This window comes from Anoplopoma fimbria, chromosome 18, assembly GCF_027596085.1.
Source record: "Anoplopoma fimbria isolate UVic2021 breed Golden Eagle Sablefish chromosome 18, Afim_UVic_2022, whole genome shotgun sequence".
NCBI classification, from domain to species: domain Eukaryota; kingdom Metazoa; phylum Chordata; class Actinopteri; order Perciformes; family Anoplopomatidae; genus Anoplopoma; species Anoplopoma fimbria.
In genome coordinates this window covers 6,937,138-6,953,192 of record NC_072466.1, presented here as the reverse complement: position 1 = coordinate 6,953,192, position 16,055 = coordinate 6,937,138, and the positions used below count along the sequence as shown (strand labels likewise).

The 16,055-nt window shown below is 36.8% G+C and overlaps 1 protein-coding gene across 1 annotated transcript; it reads right to left on the bottom strand.

Moving 5' to 3' along the window:
* Nucleotides 1–706: 706 nt before the first annotated feature.
* On the bottom strand, nucleotides 707–13,871 carry tmem63a (transmembrane protein 63A). Its single transcript, XM_054618200.1, has 23 exons — nucleotides 13,766–13,871; nucleotides 10,847–11,036; nucleotides 10,449–10,528; nucleotides 10,242–10,311; nucleotides 10,032–10,069; nucleotides 9,770–9,912; nucleotides 9,425–9,476; nucleotides 9,199–9,307; nucleotides 8,905–8,975; nucleotides 8,707–8,787; nucleotides 8,213–8,330; nucleotides 7,868–8,001; nucleotides 7,045–7,188; nucleotides 6,323–6,476; nucleotides 6,121–6,227; nucleotides 5,946–6,032; nucleotides 5,558–5,623; nucleotides 4,984–5,146; nucleotides 4,380–4,485; nucleotides 3,875–4,042; nucleotides 3,552–3,667; nucleotides 3,413–3,463; nucleotides 707–2,718 (listed from the first exon to the last, which is right to left on the bottom strand). Exons 2-23 carry the CDS (start codon nucleotides 11,009–11,011, stop codon nucleotides 2,578–2,580), a joined length of 2,364 nt encoding a protein of 787 aa, XP_054474175.1. The 5' UTR covers nucleotides 11,012–11,036; nucleotides 13,766–13,871; the 3' UTR covers nucleotides 707–2,577.
* Between the last annotated feature and the right edge of the window lie 2,184 nt (nucleotides 13,872–16,055).

Below are 16,055 nucleotides of genomic sequence, written 5' to 3'. Positions count from 1 at the left end.
GATTTTCATTAAAAAAAACGGGCTATATTGTGTGTTTTATTATTACTGTTGGCATACTGGAGATCATTTAGCACTGAGAACTGTATTTTTTTTATTGCTTAATCACACACACACACACACACACACACACACCATCATGAAATACTTGAGAAAGTGTTATTAAGTGAGATTGTTTTGTAATACTTAATCTTTGTCCGACATTAGGGGTAAAATACAGTCAATAACCTTGGTTCACTCAGATCTTACAACATTTTTATCACTATAAAAAAGTTAAAATAACTTTTTTTTAAAGTATCTTTATAAACAATATTTAAACTTTGTGTGTGCCCATTAAATATCTTTGTACAATGTAACCTTTAAGTATGTAGAATAATAAAACCCAAGATAAAAGTGTTTCAGATACTTGCTGTTAAGCTATAAAGGAGCGCTTCAGTAGCTACTGTTATTGGTTTTTATTGTTACTTTCAAGAACTACTGTGAGGCTCCATCAGGGTACACTGATCCACGTCCAATAGTCCAATCCTGCTCTAAACCACAGCTAATAACCTATATATGTTAGCTTAGCACTTCATTACCCATATTTAACAACTACACTAATCGCTACAGAATGCTAAAAGTCCTCAAATGACAATAGAGGTTCTTATAAGCTGAGTCAGTTACCGTGGTGAGAAAGGGGAAAAGGGCAGAGAAAAAGAGAAAGCAAAAAGAAAAGGGAGACAATAGTGAAAGATCAGGTGAGGAGGCGGAGCTACTGGAATTGTCCCCCAGTAAACTGGCTCATACCAATGTCAGAATAAGTTAAAAATCCTCAATGCAACACTGTGCATTTGTCCTTTTTATCCACTTCTGTGGTTATACTACCCCCACTGCAGCTCAACAGTGCCCCCAAATGGAAAGAGACGCTCATAACTGTAAAGTTGTTCCTTTTTGTATTTGAAAACTGCATGAATGATCACCATCTACAGCATCTACAAGCATCTTAACATATTCAATTTTGAAGATATTATCAAACACTGTACAGTTAAAAGTTAACCTTTAAAATGAAGTACCTTGTTATTATGCACATTTAAAATAGTTGCAAAAACACAACTTCAGAGTACATTAAATACAAATAAACGTTGACCTTATCAAACAGCGTGATTGGCTTATCTTAACAATAATGTGAAAATACTAGCTCTCACCATTGTCACTTGTAGACTAAACAAAAAAGTTCTGGCTGCAAAACTCCAACAATACTGATATAAATGTTCTCTTGTTAGTCGACACAAAACAGTCCTCTCTTGATACAGAAAGTGCATTATAAACAAAAGGCAATACGTTCTTCCCTTGTCCTTAAAAAAGCATCACAAAAAGGCACTGTGAAGAAATCTAAGCTTGAACTAAATAACAGGTAACAAACAGAAAGCTCTGCATGTCCACCTCTTTGGCATCAGTGTTGCTGTTCTTGATTGTTCTTGTAGTACTTGCATAATAAGCTTCAGCATGTGCAAATAATGAACTCCAGTGTTGGAATCCAACATTATGACTTGTTTGAAATGGCACGAGGGAAATATCATACAGAAAATAATTAAAGCTTTGCTTTATGACGGATATGTTTAAAATAGATGTGTGTGCTATGCTGATCAAGTGCAAATAATAGCCCGAATATCAAATACATTTCTGTTTACATTTACTCTTTCCTGTAAGAAGCACTTCAAATTCAACACACTGTCCCCCACTGGTACTTTCTACTCATATCTATCCAAAAGCAGAAGGTAAGAAAGTTGGACTAGCGTTCTGCGGCACAATTCAGGTCTTTAGTATCCACTGCATGTTCCTTTCTTGTACCATCTGCCGATTTTCTCTCAATGGGACAGGCTGTGTCTGTCTTGAGCAGTGTGGTCAAGGTGATTTCAAACTTTGACTTAAATGCTAAAATCATTTGACCTCTTGTGTTAACTTTCTTTTAGTTGTTCTTGTGCTTTGGGCTCGTACGAGTGAGCCACGTCAGTTTCCTTACTTCAGATAACTGTGTCAATGACCAGCGTAAACCTGGTGATCACCACCTGTCCGTAAATGAGCGTCCATTCATGAGAATTGTCAATTTGCATAATTATGGTCCAATAATACAATAAGGCTACGCGTCCTGCCTCATATTGATAATGTAGTATTATACAATAGCATCGAGAGCCAGTCTAAGTTATTAGTGATATCGTTAGGCTAGACTCATATTAGCCTATAATTCAAATTGCAGAGTCAAACAGGATAATGCCTATAAAATGATGAAGTGTAATTTATGTAGGGTTTTCAAGCTCATATTTGCTTTAGAGTACTATTAGTGAAATATTTAGGTGTGGTTAACGGCAGACTAATTGCACGATCCCAAAGACGCTTTTAAGTTGTGTTCTTACCTGAGAGAAAATTAAAAATACGAGTAAATTTGTAATCACATATAGTTCTTACAAGCCACTTAAGAACGAACCCGTTCGTACAAATGGTTCTTGCATAAGCCCCTTTGTGAATGAAGCAGATTTACAGTCAGGAGTCGTGGGCATCCCGACTCCAAAGCTTTGACTCAGTGTTGAATAAAACGCCGCGTCAGCCATCTGACATGCTCTCCGTCAATGGGCTGGATCCGTGGGCCGGGCTGCCCTCTGTAGAGCCGTAAAACTGCTGAGGTTCTGAACCCTGTTGTGTGCTGGCAGGTGATTTGGGATTAAGCACTCTGGGAAGGTAGACCTGTAATTACACGATGCAAAAGAGATGAGTACTTAAAACAAACAAAAGGGCTCTTAAGAATGTTTTTCAAAGTTCAGTTTTGTGTATTCTTTTTTCCTCCCTGATATAACCCCTGTGTATTATGCAATACTGCATGTAATGGCCAAAGTATGATTTTGATACAAAAGTGCAATCCAGTGTGCATATAATATTTTAGTTATTGTGGATTTTTAACTTATTTAATATTATTTTCTGTGTTATTACTTATTTGCTTATTTATAATACTTGTTTTGATCTTGTTTTTTACTGTCTCTTGTTTGCACTATCCTCTATGCTGCTGTAATCCTGCAAATGTCCCCGCTGCGGGACTAATAAAGGATTATCTTATTTTATCTTATCTTAAAAGGATGTTGAAGGGAAATTAAATAATCCCAAAAAGGTATAAAACAAACTAGGTGTTAGATATGATCTTGCCAGAACAGCTCATTATGTACAATCAGGTCTTTAGCATACTGTTCAGAAACCAGAGATGAAACATTGACCTCTAAAGCTCTGGTGCTTTACTTCGTTAATGAATACACAACCAGAGAGGTGATAAATAGGGTTATAGAATATACATCAAAGTTCAGGTGAGTTAACTTAACGTCAGGCCTGCCCTAAATACATCTGATCTTTTCATTCACGCTGTGGACTTTGTTATGGAAGAGTACAGTACCGTGGTGTTTTCTTCCACTCCCTCTACTATATCCTCATCCTCCTCTTTCACCTGCAAAAGAACACAAACAATATGAAGGCTCAGTGTGAGGGATCACTAAGAAGTGACAGCATATGCACAAGGAAAACCAAAAGCTCACCGCGTAGTTGTGTGGACTGAGGTACTTGAAATGGCCAAAGCAGGTGTAGCTGATGCAGATGAAGACAGTGATAACCAGGACTACCAGTGTGAAGAGAGACGTGGCAGTCCAGAAACCTGAAACAGCACACACACAAATAGTTTAAACAGTAGCATGGGGTTTGAATTTATATGTAGCTGCATGCGAACACCTGTATGTAATTATATAGTAACACATTATGTCTTGAGGCCAAAAATCTTTAATTTGAAGGGTCCTCCTAGTGAATCTCTGCTCACTTTACTGATGCTAACTTTCTCCAGGTTGAGCACACGCTGGTTTCCTACCTGCTCTGAGGACAGAAAAGAAGTAAAGCCATATAAGGCAGATGATGGGCGCAGCCAGGGCTTGATTGACAGCTCCCAAGTGGACCTGGCGGTCTATGTGAGCAGGCAGGTAGGCAAAGTACAGGTTGTGTTTGTCCACCAGGTGCTTCAGCATCATGTACAGGAGACCTGATAAGAGTCAGACACACACAAGTCAGATAGATCTACTGATGATACACTGTGTATTTGATGGACTGTGATTAATGATTTAATATATTTATTGTCACCCTAGTTATAGTACAATGATGTGAAATGCTTCTTCTCGAATTAAAGAAAATAAATAATTAGTAAATATAAAAAGATATCTAAAATATAATACAATAAATGTAAAAACAAAAATATAAGAAGCAATAAAAATATCCTTCCAAGGAAAAAACAAACAATCAATGAAGAAGTTGCATATTGCAAAGGGGTTGGATTGATTGTGTTTGAGTGCATGCTTGTGTACAGCCTCATAACTACTCACCAAAAGGCACAATAATAGGACATATGATGCTGTAAGCCAAAATGACAGTGAACACACATAGGGACCAGCCATACATGGCTCCATATTCAAATGCATAGGCCTGGTTCTGTAAATAGAAGTCAAAAAATGTTGTTACTGAGAGTAAAGCAAACAAAGAAAATACTGTCTTCGAATTTTTCTGTAAAGTTTGATTAACCGGATTTTCCAGGCAAAGAATGCACAGTTTAAAGTTAAAGTCAGAAAATACATGGATCATTCTTTGTTGAATATTTTCAAATCTAACTCGATAAATTAAGGTTTATTTTGGCCACAAATTTTGAAACAGTGGAAAGACTTAACAAGGCGGTCATTGGGAAGAAGATTTTGCATTTTTAACGGCACCTTGTGGTAACTTTACTACGAATAGAACAGTACCAAGACATAAAGAAAAAAAAAAAACTACATATTTTTACAATTTATCCATTCCGAAACATGTATTTCCACAAAAACTTTACAAAATTAAATGTATAAATAAGCAGGACTCAATACACAAAAGTAGGCCTCGGTGCTCTGTTACAGACATTAATATACAGTTAAATAAACTCCATTCATTGCCTTTACAGACCTGTTTAACATATTTCCTTTCAGCAGCAGAGCGAGCAAACGCCATACGAATGGTGTAAAGCAGTAACCCTGGCAACCGCAGCAACTCCATCCCGGAGCCCACCAGCGCCGCTGTGATCACATAGTTGACGAAAAACGCGCCTTGGTCAGGTAAAAACACACACCTGGTGTAAGGGAAAACAAAAAGATAAAAGAAAGGATGACTATAAAGTCAAAGACTTCAATGAAAAAAACAATTTTAAGAAATCAGTCCACACTGCTACATGCGAAAAGATTTCCTTATGCTTCTCGCATATTTTTCTGATCATGTCAGTTTCAACAAACTTTAGGAAATCTGATATAACAACTGAAATAACAACCACCAAAATAATAACTTACTATAATGAATAACTAAATAGTAACTTGCATCATACCTGTATGATGTGAGTTGAGATTAAAACAGACTTTGTTTTTCTCTTTATAATGTACTTTATAATGTGAGAACAATAGGTATAAAATTCCAAAGTTCAAATTTATTAGTATTTTTATTTATTTGAATTTTAAAAACTAAGACACACAAAAAAGGAAATACTTACTCAAACCTCAGTTTCCCATCTGAGAGAAACTCTTTATCAAACAGCCAGCGGAAAAACACAGCAAGACTTATGGGGGAAAAAACAAAACAAAAACAAAAAGTAAGGCAAGGTTCTTCCTGAAATAAATTTTACCAAAATGTATCCGTTATCCATGGAGAAACCTCGGTCAGCCAACTGACATTAACTTTTTTTAATTTGGTATTTTAAAATACAGTAAAATCCCAAATACAAAAGTGACTGTACCGACATGAATCACATCTTGTACCCATTTTTTAAAGTTTCCCTATTTAAGTATTAATATTAATATTAAGTATGAACTATTATTAAGTATTACTGCAAAAATAACAATCAACTGCTGCTAATTGATAATGATGGTAACGCATATTACCTGGTGAGTCCTAGCGAGGGGAGGATCAGCACCATGAAGAGCAAGAAGAAGTAGAGTTTACGCAACATGCTCAGCTGCTCACTGGACCTGAGACACAGATGGCACTAGATCACAACATTTCCTCTACTAACAGAAATCAATCACTGTGCTACCAATATGTGCATGTGTGCAATACCTGCTCCAGTGTGCCTCTCCAATCGTAGAATAGTAAACTATGGTTGGCAGCAACGCAGAGAAGGACCACAGCAGGAGAGTGGGGAAGAACTGACTGATGATAGGGCTCTAGGGTGACAAACATAAAATTAAAAAAAACTGTAGATTTGACGGATTTGAAAGCATAATTGTGACAAGTAGTTGTCTGCATGTGAAAGTCTCACATTGAGATAGCGGATTGGCATCGTCACGTTGAACTTGTCCATGGTGCTGATAATGATGGTGGGAGTCGTGAGGAAGGTGAGCAGGAAGACGAGGAAAATGTTGAGCATCAGGTAGCGCACGAACCAGCGAAAACCTTTCACTGACAGGTTCTCCCTGTAGGAGGGAAGATAAGAAACACAACAGTCAGACACAAAGTGGCAAAGTATAGAAAACTAGTGTGGGGTAAACACTACACTGACTGCTATACATCTTCCTCAGGGAAATAAATCAAAATGTTTACATATATATGGGTATTTTGGGGATATCCCAAGGATTGATATCACTAATTGTTGAAATCAGCGCAACCAATATCACCATATTGCAAGATCACAAGTGAAAAAATCCAACTGGCAATGAATTGTTTTCCACTTTTAGGAATTACATCAGACTGAAAACTCGAACTTCAAAAAATAATTTAGTTAAATTATTGAATTGGAATCATGCATTTGGCCATCAGAATAGATAATATAATTTATAATTAATTATAATTAATTATAATAAATAAATAAAACAATAACCCAATATGGTTTTACTAAAAGTCAGTTAAGGATAATATTGAATTAATGCTCAGCCTGATGATTTGGTATTTATAGCACTGGTGCCCACCAGTGCTATAAATACCAAATCATCTGATCTGCATGGAGCACATACTTTGTGAAGGGGGTGGCGGGTCAGACCTTACCAATACACATTTTTTGGATGGGGTGCAAAGCTGACGCTCCACTTGTTCACTTTCAGAGTTCCACTCTCGGATGAAGGTTGGGGAACTCTCCCGCAACAGCAGCTTGCGCCACCACACTCGAGTGCATTGAAGTCTTTCAAAATGCTGAGGTGAGTAAATGACAGCTGTTAGTGATACACATTAACCAGCTTTCATCAATGGCAGCTGCCAAAAAAGCCCTGCTTGCAGTAAAAAGTGACAATAAAAAAACGAGAGACTACTCATTACAGAAAACCTTGGCACATGATATCTGCCAGCCAATCATCTCTTGTTGTGACAACCATGTTACTGTCACTGACAAACACAATTTGAAAAGTGAAGACTGTAGCAATAAAGAGAAAAAATGAATTTCTGTGGAGTTGGATCAACTAAAACTATTTCACATCTAGAATTAATTCCTCGTGGTTGCATGCCTCCTCCAACCAGTCAAGTTGCAGTTAACATCCACGTCTGTCCACAATGTCATCACTTTATCGTTAAACCCGGTAGAAACTTGTGTGAAATTGTCATAATTAGCATATTGAGTTATGTACAAAAAAGTGTTTACTTTAAAAGATTTTTGCTCAAGGCAAAGACTTTGATTTTCCAAAGAACCGGACGGACAACCTGAAAACAGCCTTGGCCGGGGGGAAAAAAAGTAGAACTGGTTGCGTTGCTGCTGGACAGGATTGTATTATCGTGTGTCATGTGTTATATGGGGTATTACAAATGATCTCACTCGCCTGTACATTAAAATAAAGACTCAAATACGGACAGAAAAAGGCACCTTTAAATTGATACTCACTACTTGGCCATAGCCTCAGTCTTCAGGGTGACGAAGGCCATCCCCAGGGGGCGCTGTGGCACCAGTTCGGTCTGTTTCCTCACCTCTTCCAGCAGGTCTTTTTCTTTATTACTGTAGTACTCTATGGCATCAACCTGAAGAAACACAAACACAGATCAAATGCTTTACTTGAAACCACCTTTATTTAAATCTTGGTGTAAAATAGTTTACTGCCACTGTGAAAAAACACAACTGACCTACCGTTTTCATTTCATCATCACAAGAGTCATAACAAACCAAACTGCTGTATTTGCTTAAACTTTTCTTATCCTAAATTGTTACATAAAAGCATTTGGTCTATCTCACCTTCTGAGATTTGGCGCAGCAACAGAGTTGACCACACAAACGTGGGTTAAACAAGTCCCGTTTCCCTGTTTTCTCCAGGGCACGCTCGTAGTAGCGCAGGTTTTTTCCTGCTCGCATCCTTGAGTGAACATGATGAACAGACAAACAAACACATACAAGTTGGATTAACTTGGTAAATATAAAGCAGTAAATATGCCTCAACATTTTAAACACATATATCCATGCTTTGAATATGCTTCACATTCTCATGCTTGCAACTATTTCCTCTGCAGACATGCGTTTCTAAAACCATTAAACTATCGATGAGTAGGTCATTTGTGACCTAAAAAAAAAAACTAAAACTAAAATAATGAGCTATAAGATGCTAAAAAGCTCAGTAGAGCTGCTGAGTGAGGTGGAAATTCTCTCTGTGGGTTTGTTACTGCACACAGAAATTAAACACACAGTTAAAATGGAAAATCTGTATTTTGTTGTTTATCGTGCTGATGTCTTACCTTTCCTTATCAAGGTGCATGAGCTTGGCCACGTCATAGCCCAGAGTCACAGCACACACTTGACAGGTAGGGTACGCCTCTCTGTACAAAAACAGTGCTGACATTGTGGAATGGAGCAGGTGGCTACTATTTATGGTAACATGAAAGGACACTGCGTCAAGAGGGAAATTGAACTTTATTCATTTCAATTCTACTCACGTGAAATGAGCCTTTAAAGCTTCGTCTGTTGCCGCTTTAGGGATTGAACACACAAACAATGTGTTTCTGGTCTACAAACAGAAAGACAGAATGGCAGATCAGTCAGTTACCAGCACAGCTGATGGACGCTCAGCTTCTACTTAATATAATTAAACACTAATCTGACTTTCATTACACGCTTATCTCCTCACAGAGGGAGAGAGGAAAACAAGTAATGTGGCCACAGCTGAAATGTTTAGGTTTGTGAGAGACATTTGGACCAAATATCTTGTAGTCTAGTAGTCCGTGACTCACCGTCTCCCTACGCATGCCTTTCATTTGTGATGTGTGACGTCGAAGCAGAACAACTGTCAGGATCAGGTACAGAACTGCAAACACTGTATGCAGCCATAGAAGGTTGTTTCTAGAGGCAAAAAACAGACAGAAACCAAGAAGCATTTGGTCATGACAAACCCATAAACTGTTTTTGCACCACAAACTTTTGTCTATATATCCAAATTGTTTTTGTTATGGTAGTTACCCCTTTTTAAGATTCCCAACAGTTGTCCTTCCAAAATTCTGTGGATCATTACCTGGAAGAGAGAAGAAAACAAACATACTGTAAGTACAAATGTTAATAAGAACAGAGAAGAACATGAACAGAAAAAGATCAGAATACAAGCAGCCTTAACCTGGGACGGTTAAGGCTGAGGGACGAGTCACTGATTATGAAGTGGACAGTGCAGCTCTTGATTGCTTGATTCACATTTAGAACCCTCAAAAAAATAATTCACACCTGATCCATTCTGTAGATAAAAAAAGCTTTCAAAATATGTAAGCTAACTTAAAATTTGAACCAACAGTTAGAGAACCGTTCAAGACGCACCCAGCAGGTCTCCGGACAAGTTGACGGGCAGTATGATGGCGATGGAGGTGACGGTTATGACCATCAGCAGGGCGATCAGATGACGCTGGAATGACAGGTAGTGAACAGCATCCATGCCACATCTGGCTTTCATCTTATCCTCACTGAAACACACACACACACACACACACACTGATAAGAAGGGAGCTGGTATACACAGCATGAAAAAATAGTTCTGGTTGAGGCTCTAGTAAAGAAACAATGACCAGCATAATTCACTTACTCCATGTTGATGACGTAAGGCAGCCAAGAGCAGAAACCCTAAACAGAAAGAGAGATATTTTGATTATTATCAACATAAAATGAGGATTTTAGTGATAAAGAATATTTGGTATGGTCTTTATCATTTAAAACTGTTTTTAAAGAAATACAAAAGTGCTTTGATATCTTAAAAATATATGAAAACTGATGACAAAGATTTCCTTTGACATACCAATTCAAACTCAATATCATCCGCGCTGGATAACATGCGTTCATAGCGACGGCGCGTTGACGTAGTGAACCTGATACACAAAGAGCACAGTCAAGGAATAAATCAATTTGACAAAAAAAAAAGATTCATCTCACTATTCTCATCAGTATTTCACATCTGAAATGTGCACTATGACGATTTTTGACATGTGTGAGATCATGAACTGACCCGTCGTTGTCTGCAACTAATGCCAGACGCCCATAGTCCCAGAACTTCCTCCTGATAATAGAGAAGACAATCAGCAGCACCTGTAGATGGCATCAGGAGAAGAACCAATCAGCTTTCACTTCATACCATAATAAAAACAAAATAATATGCCTTGACACAATTAAAGCAGTGGTTGGTAAAGAAAAAACAAAAAAAAATAGTTATGTATTTCTTAATATTGCATAATATAAATTGTCTCTTTCCTAAATGGACAACACATAACGATTTGGAGTCTTCTCTCTCCTGACCACATCCCATTACATTACATTACATTACAGTCATTTAGCAGACGCTTTTATCCAAAGCGACTTACAATCAGTAGTAAGGCAGACACACACAACGTTAATTTTGAGACATACCCAAAAGACACAGAAATCGAGCAATAGCACAACTGGCACTCCTCCAAAGCCGACTCCCTTGAGTACGGTGCTCTGTTTGGTGCTGAAGCAGGTACTGTTGTCTGCGAAGGGCGTGGTACCATTCGTGGCCAGTAGGGGCCACTGGTCCAACCACGGGTTAGACATCACCGAAGCGGAACCCGCAGTTTGTCTGCAGAGATTGATAGAAGTATATATTGAGAAACAACTTCCCGGAGCCAAAGCTGCTCCCACAGTGATAAGGAAAATATTAGCACTGCAAGTAAAAATTCCTTTCGTTATTTTTTTATTGATTAATTGTGTGAAAATACTGAAAAATGTAGGTCACGGTTTCTAAGAGCGTCTTCAAATTGCTTGTTTAGTCCGATCATTACAACATCAGTACAAAACTATAAAATATGATTTAATATAAAGAAAATAAGCAATCCTTATAAGTAAGAGACTGGAACCAGCTAATATTTTACATTTTGGCTTGACAAATGACTAGAAACATGAAAATCACTGATTAGCACACTGTTGATCATGGGTTGTAGGGTTAGAATTACAACCTGGAACACTTAACAGAACTTAACAGCACAGCAAAGAAGGGCTGCAGCTACACATTTGTGTCCTCAATTAATACATATTTTTCCCCCTGATTAATGTTAAGTCTCTAAAATGTCAGAAAATAGTGAAGTGCCTGTCACAGATTCCCAGAGCCCATGGTGACGTCTTCAATCCCTGAAGATTTTGACTTTACAATGATATAAAAGAAAATATTAACTAATCATGTTAGCTGTACACAGTAGACTCCTTAGCCTGTCAAGTCTGAGCAATAATGTGCCACAGGAGCACCAAGAGGCTGCAGCTTCATCCCAACAACTAAGCAGCTTGTAGCTTCTTTTTTAAAGATGTTTTCATTCCAACACCTAAAGATTAAATCAGATGATGTCAGTAATTAGTATACTTCAGACCAGCTAGGAGGAACGGTAAATATCAGATGTTTTCTTGATTGCACTGAAAGCCTAGCAGCTCTTGATACCAGAGGCGGAGGTAGTTTCAGTTTAGCAAAATTACTATGCAGAAATACAAAAAAGGAGTCCTGTCGTCTTAAGCTTAACTAAGCTCTGACATGATATATATCCCACCTGATTATACAGCAGGAGGGCTCTTCTGTTTTTTTTTAATAATATTTAATATCCTTGGATTATTTTTTTACAGATGAATATACTGTGAGCAGCTTTTTGTAGCTGGTGCAGCTGAAGCTGTATTACTTTACATGTTGTTGGGTAGTTTTTTATATAACGTTGCATTATATTTTACAAACTAACCACCTGTTTTGTATGTTGAATCTAATTCTTCAAAGTAGTTAGTCAATTTAGAGGTGGTAATAACCCTCATTATGATGAGCATTGTTTTTATTATTACGAAAATAAATTGTATATTAACATATATTTAAGAAACACCGCAAATTCCCATCATAAATGTTCGTAAATGTATTCAAACATCTTTTGAATTTGTAAATATTGAGTGAAATCTTAGCAGAACATTTATTCAACTCAAGTTTGTAAGTAGTCGAGCTTGAAATTAATAAAACAAATATAGTAACATGAAGTAAATAAGAAAAAAAGGTGATTCCACTAAGTTCCTGTATGCTTTTTTAAATTTTTATTTTATTTGTGAGCAGCTTTTTGTAGCTGGTGCAGCTGAAGCTGTATTACTTTACATGTTGTTGGGTAGTTTTTTATATAACAATACATTATATTTTACAAACTAACCACCTGTTTTGTATGTTGAATCTAATTCTTCAAAGCAGTTAGTACATTTAGAGATGGAATACGTACTATATTTACATCTGAATTGTAATCAAGAAGCACTACCTTGAGCCTTCCTCGTAGCACTTATTGCATTCGTATTTGTTTACTGCACTTATCCTATTCGTAGTAGTTTGTAGCACTTATTATATTCGTATTAGTCTGTTGCAATTATTGTTTTCGTAGTAATTTGCCTCTGCACTATACTTTTGCTCTGGCTTATGCTTTAAGATGCTTGTTTAAGAAAGGAGATGCACTTATGACTTCTGGTGACTAGTAGTTCTCTTGAATACCTATGTTGAATACACTCATTGTAAGTCGCTTTGGATAAAAGCGTCTGCTAAATGACTGTAACGTAATGTAATGTAATGTAATAGAGCAGCACACAAACATAAAAAGAAACACTGAAAAATCTAGTTAAGTACAGCAATTGAGTGCATTTATTATTTCTTCACTACACCACTGTTTGTTAAGTTTAAGACAACGTGTGTCTATTCTGAAGGACACGTGTATCATCAGAATTACTGCTGTGTTTTCTTCATTCTTCTGTGTTTGTACTCGGAGTTAGGACATTTGGTCATGCTCTGTGTGACTGTGTAGTTCCAGGACTGGAGTCCATATCAAATCCAACTCGTCACAAGTTATTAAGAAAAAGCTGCTCCATGAAGTAGATCAAGCACGCTCTTAAAGAGTCACGCGGGCTAGGTTAATAATAATAATAATACAATGTGACCGCTGACATTGTTTCTGTAAAAAACTGATGCGAAACAAAGAACACAGAACAGATACCTCATATATCCTCTTAGTTTGAAAGGGGCCATTTGTTCTTCCCTTTCTACAAAGTGAAACCAATGTTTTGTCTCAACAGCTGTTTTTCTTATTCTGAAAAATGTAACTGAACACACCCTGTGACCCTTAATAAATCCACCCAGCTCAAGGTGAAACAAACACGCATCCTTTAAAAGGTGTGTTAAGTCATACACGATATAACTTGCGCCAATGCTAATGAGGTAAGCAAAGGTTCTGCAAACAGGATATGTCAACATCCGCTTATTTAACTTCATGTACTATGTGTCCGGGTGGGTTTGTGTCATGTAGTCTGTCCTACCTGTAAGCTTGTTTTTTTTTTTTTGGTTTTTTTTTTTTTTATATTCCTGCGAGAGGGAAACTTCTTTCTACTGTAAATACTAGAAATGTGATGATCTCTGCTTCCTTCCCCTTTATGTTCCGCGTATGCGCAGACGCTGCAGATCATCGAGCCTCTACAGAGAGAGAGAGAGAGAGAGAGAGAGAGAGAGAGACACAGTAGGACCTCCCTCTCTTTCCCCTGTATACTTCTTACCCTTACACCAAGTAGTTGTAGGAGTTTCCACTGTCTTCAATATTAATCTACAATGTAGAAAAAAATAAAAATAAAGCAAAAACCATTGAATGAGAAAGTGTGTCCAAACTTTGAAGAATAATAATAATAAAACGATATTACTGCTTGTTGAGCATTAGGACCTCCTCTCTTTCCCCTGTATGTTTGTTTACCCTTAACCAATAGTTCCTTAGGAGTTTCCACTGTCTTCAATATTAATCTACAATGTAGAAAAAAATAAAAAAATAAAGCAAAAACCATGACTTTTGCTGGTACTGTACTTGATTATGATTATAAAATTAAGTAGGCCTACTTTAAAGTAACCTCCATTATGCAGCAGGATAGTCCCTGTCAGTGTGGATTAATATTACCCTAAATCTATGACAATGTATCATTCTTTATTACTTACTACTTCTTATAATAATAATAATAATAATAATAATAATAATAATAATAATAATAATAATAATAACACTTACTGCTATTTTTAATATTATTATTTTGTTATTTATGAAAACTTTTACAGATACTCGAAGACACTTTATTTTAGAAGCTAATTATATGTTTTATTATGTACACAAATAATACTTATGGTCATTGCAGTTGGTGCCACTTTTGTAGCTGAGTTACATAAACAACATGTGAGGTGGTAATAACCCTCATTATGATGAGCATTGTTTTTATTATTACGAAAATAAATTGTATATTAACATATATTTAAGAAACACCGCAAGTTCCCATCATAAATGTTCGTAAATGTATTCAAACATCTTTTGAATTTGTAAATATTGAGTGAAATCTTAGCAGAACATTTATTCAACTCAAGTTTGTAAGTAGTCGAGCTTGAAATTAATAAAACAAATATAGTAACATGAAGTAAATAAGAAAAAAAGGTGATTCCACTAAGTTCCTGTATGCTTTATTTTTTTTAAAGTGTCTTAATTTGGGATCATATTTAAGTAATTTATAGTTGCAATTTTTATTTTTTTTAAATAGAATACCCTCTGAAGGCAGATTTCTGTGAGTTTTTTTAGGGCAAAAACATTTTACCTTACACAACCACATCCCCAAGTGACACCTCACCGATGAGGCTAGCTGTTTCCCCCTGTTTCTAGTCTTTATGCTAAGCTACGCTAACAGACTTTGTGCTGTAGCTTTAAATTACCGTACAAATGTGAGAGTCGCATCCATCTTTTCATCTAACTCTAAAAGTAAATCATACTCACTGGTGATGTGTTTTGGAGAATTATTACGGTCAGATTATTTCCCACAAACCTTAGTTATAACTAGTCTTGAAGAAAAAAAATCTTGAAGTCAAAACAAATCTTCAAGCCTCATGAACAATTGAATGATTTATACATCGCAGACTCTGTGAAATTGGTATTTTCTCTTGTAATCTTGGCGGGAAAGGTGACCGAAACTGTTTCAACTGATGATCTGTTACTAGTATTTAGTGTTCAAAAGAAAAGTGCTTGTTTTGCATCTTTTGTAAAAATGAAACAGTTGGTGACTCATGGTGCTACTCATGTTTCTCTTCCTTAATTCTGATTAATGAAGAAAGAAGCAATTTTTCTGCGGTTGAGTTTTGTGTTCCTTGTAGGCCAAAAAGAGAAGAAAAGGAAAGTACGTGGCACGTTGTGTAAGACATACCATAAAAGGTCAAACATAAATCATTGCTATTTAATTGCTTTAATGTTAATACAGTGTACACAGCCACTCCTCCTGTAGCTCTGCAGACATTCATCTGAGTGATCCCACTCAAGGAAGTTAGCAACACTCACTGCCATTAATAGAAACCACAGCAGATCAGTCTGTCTTCTCCACTTTCAACCCGCTGAGCAGGAGCTATAATATGCTCTTTGTGCCTTCTCCCATCGCATCTGATCAGGGATTTGTCAATGCTTTGCTTTGCTGAGATATGAACAAGAATTATCATAACATCAGACACAGCGGGGAGAATCCGAATTGTTCCACATTTAAGACATCATAGAAGAGGTGTTGTTGTGGTTTGTAGGACAGAGCATTGCTAACCAATGTC

Bases quoted from the DNA above. Each gene is read 5' to 3' on its own strand.
- tmem63a (XM_054618200.1), bottom strand. From the start codon at position 11,011: ATGTCTAACCCGTGGTTGGACCAGTGGCCCCTACTGGCCACGAATGGT. The intron at 9,308-9,424 runs GTAACTACCATA...TTTTGCCTCTAG, and splicing joins GTTGGGAATCTTAAAAAGGG to AAACAACCTTCTATGGCTGC. The intron at 6,033-6,120 runs GTATTGCACACA...TCTGTGTCTCAG, and splicing joins GGAGAGGCACACTGGAGCAG to GTCCAGTGAGCAGCTGAGCA.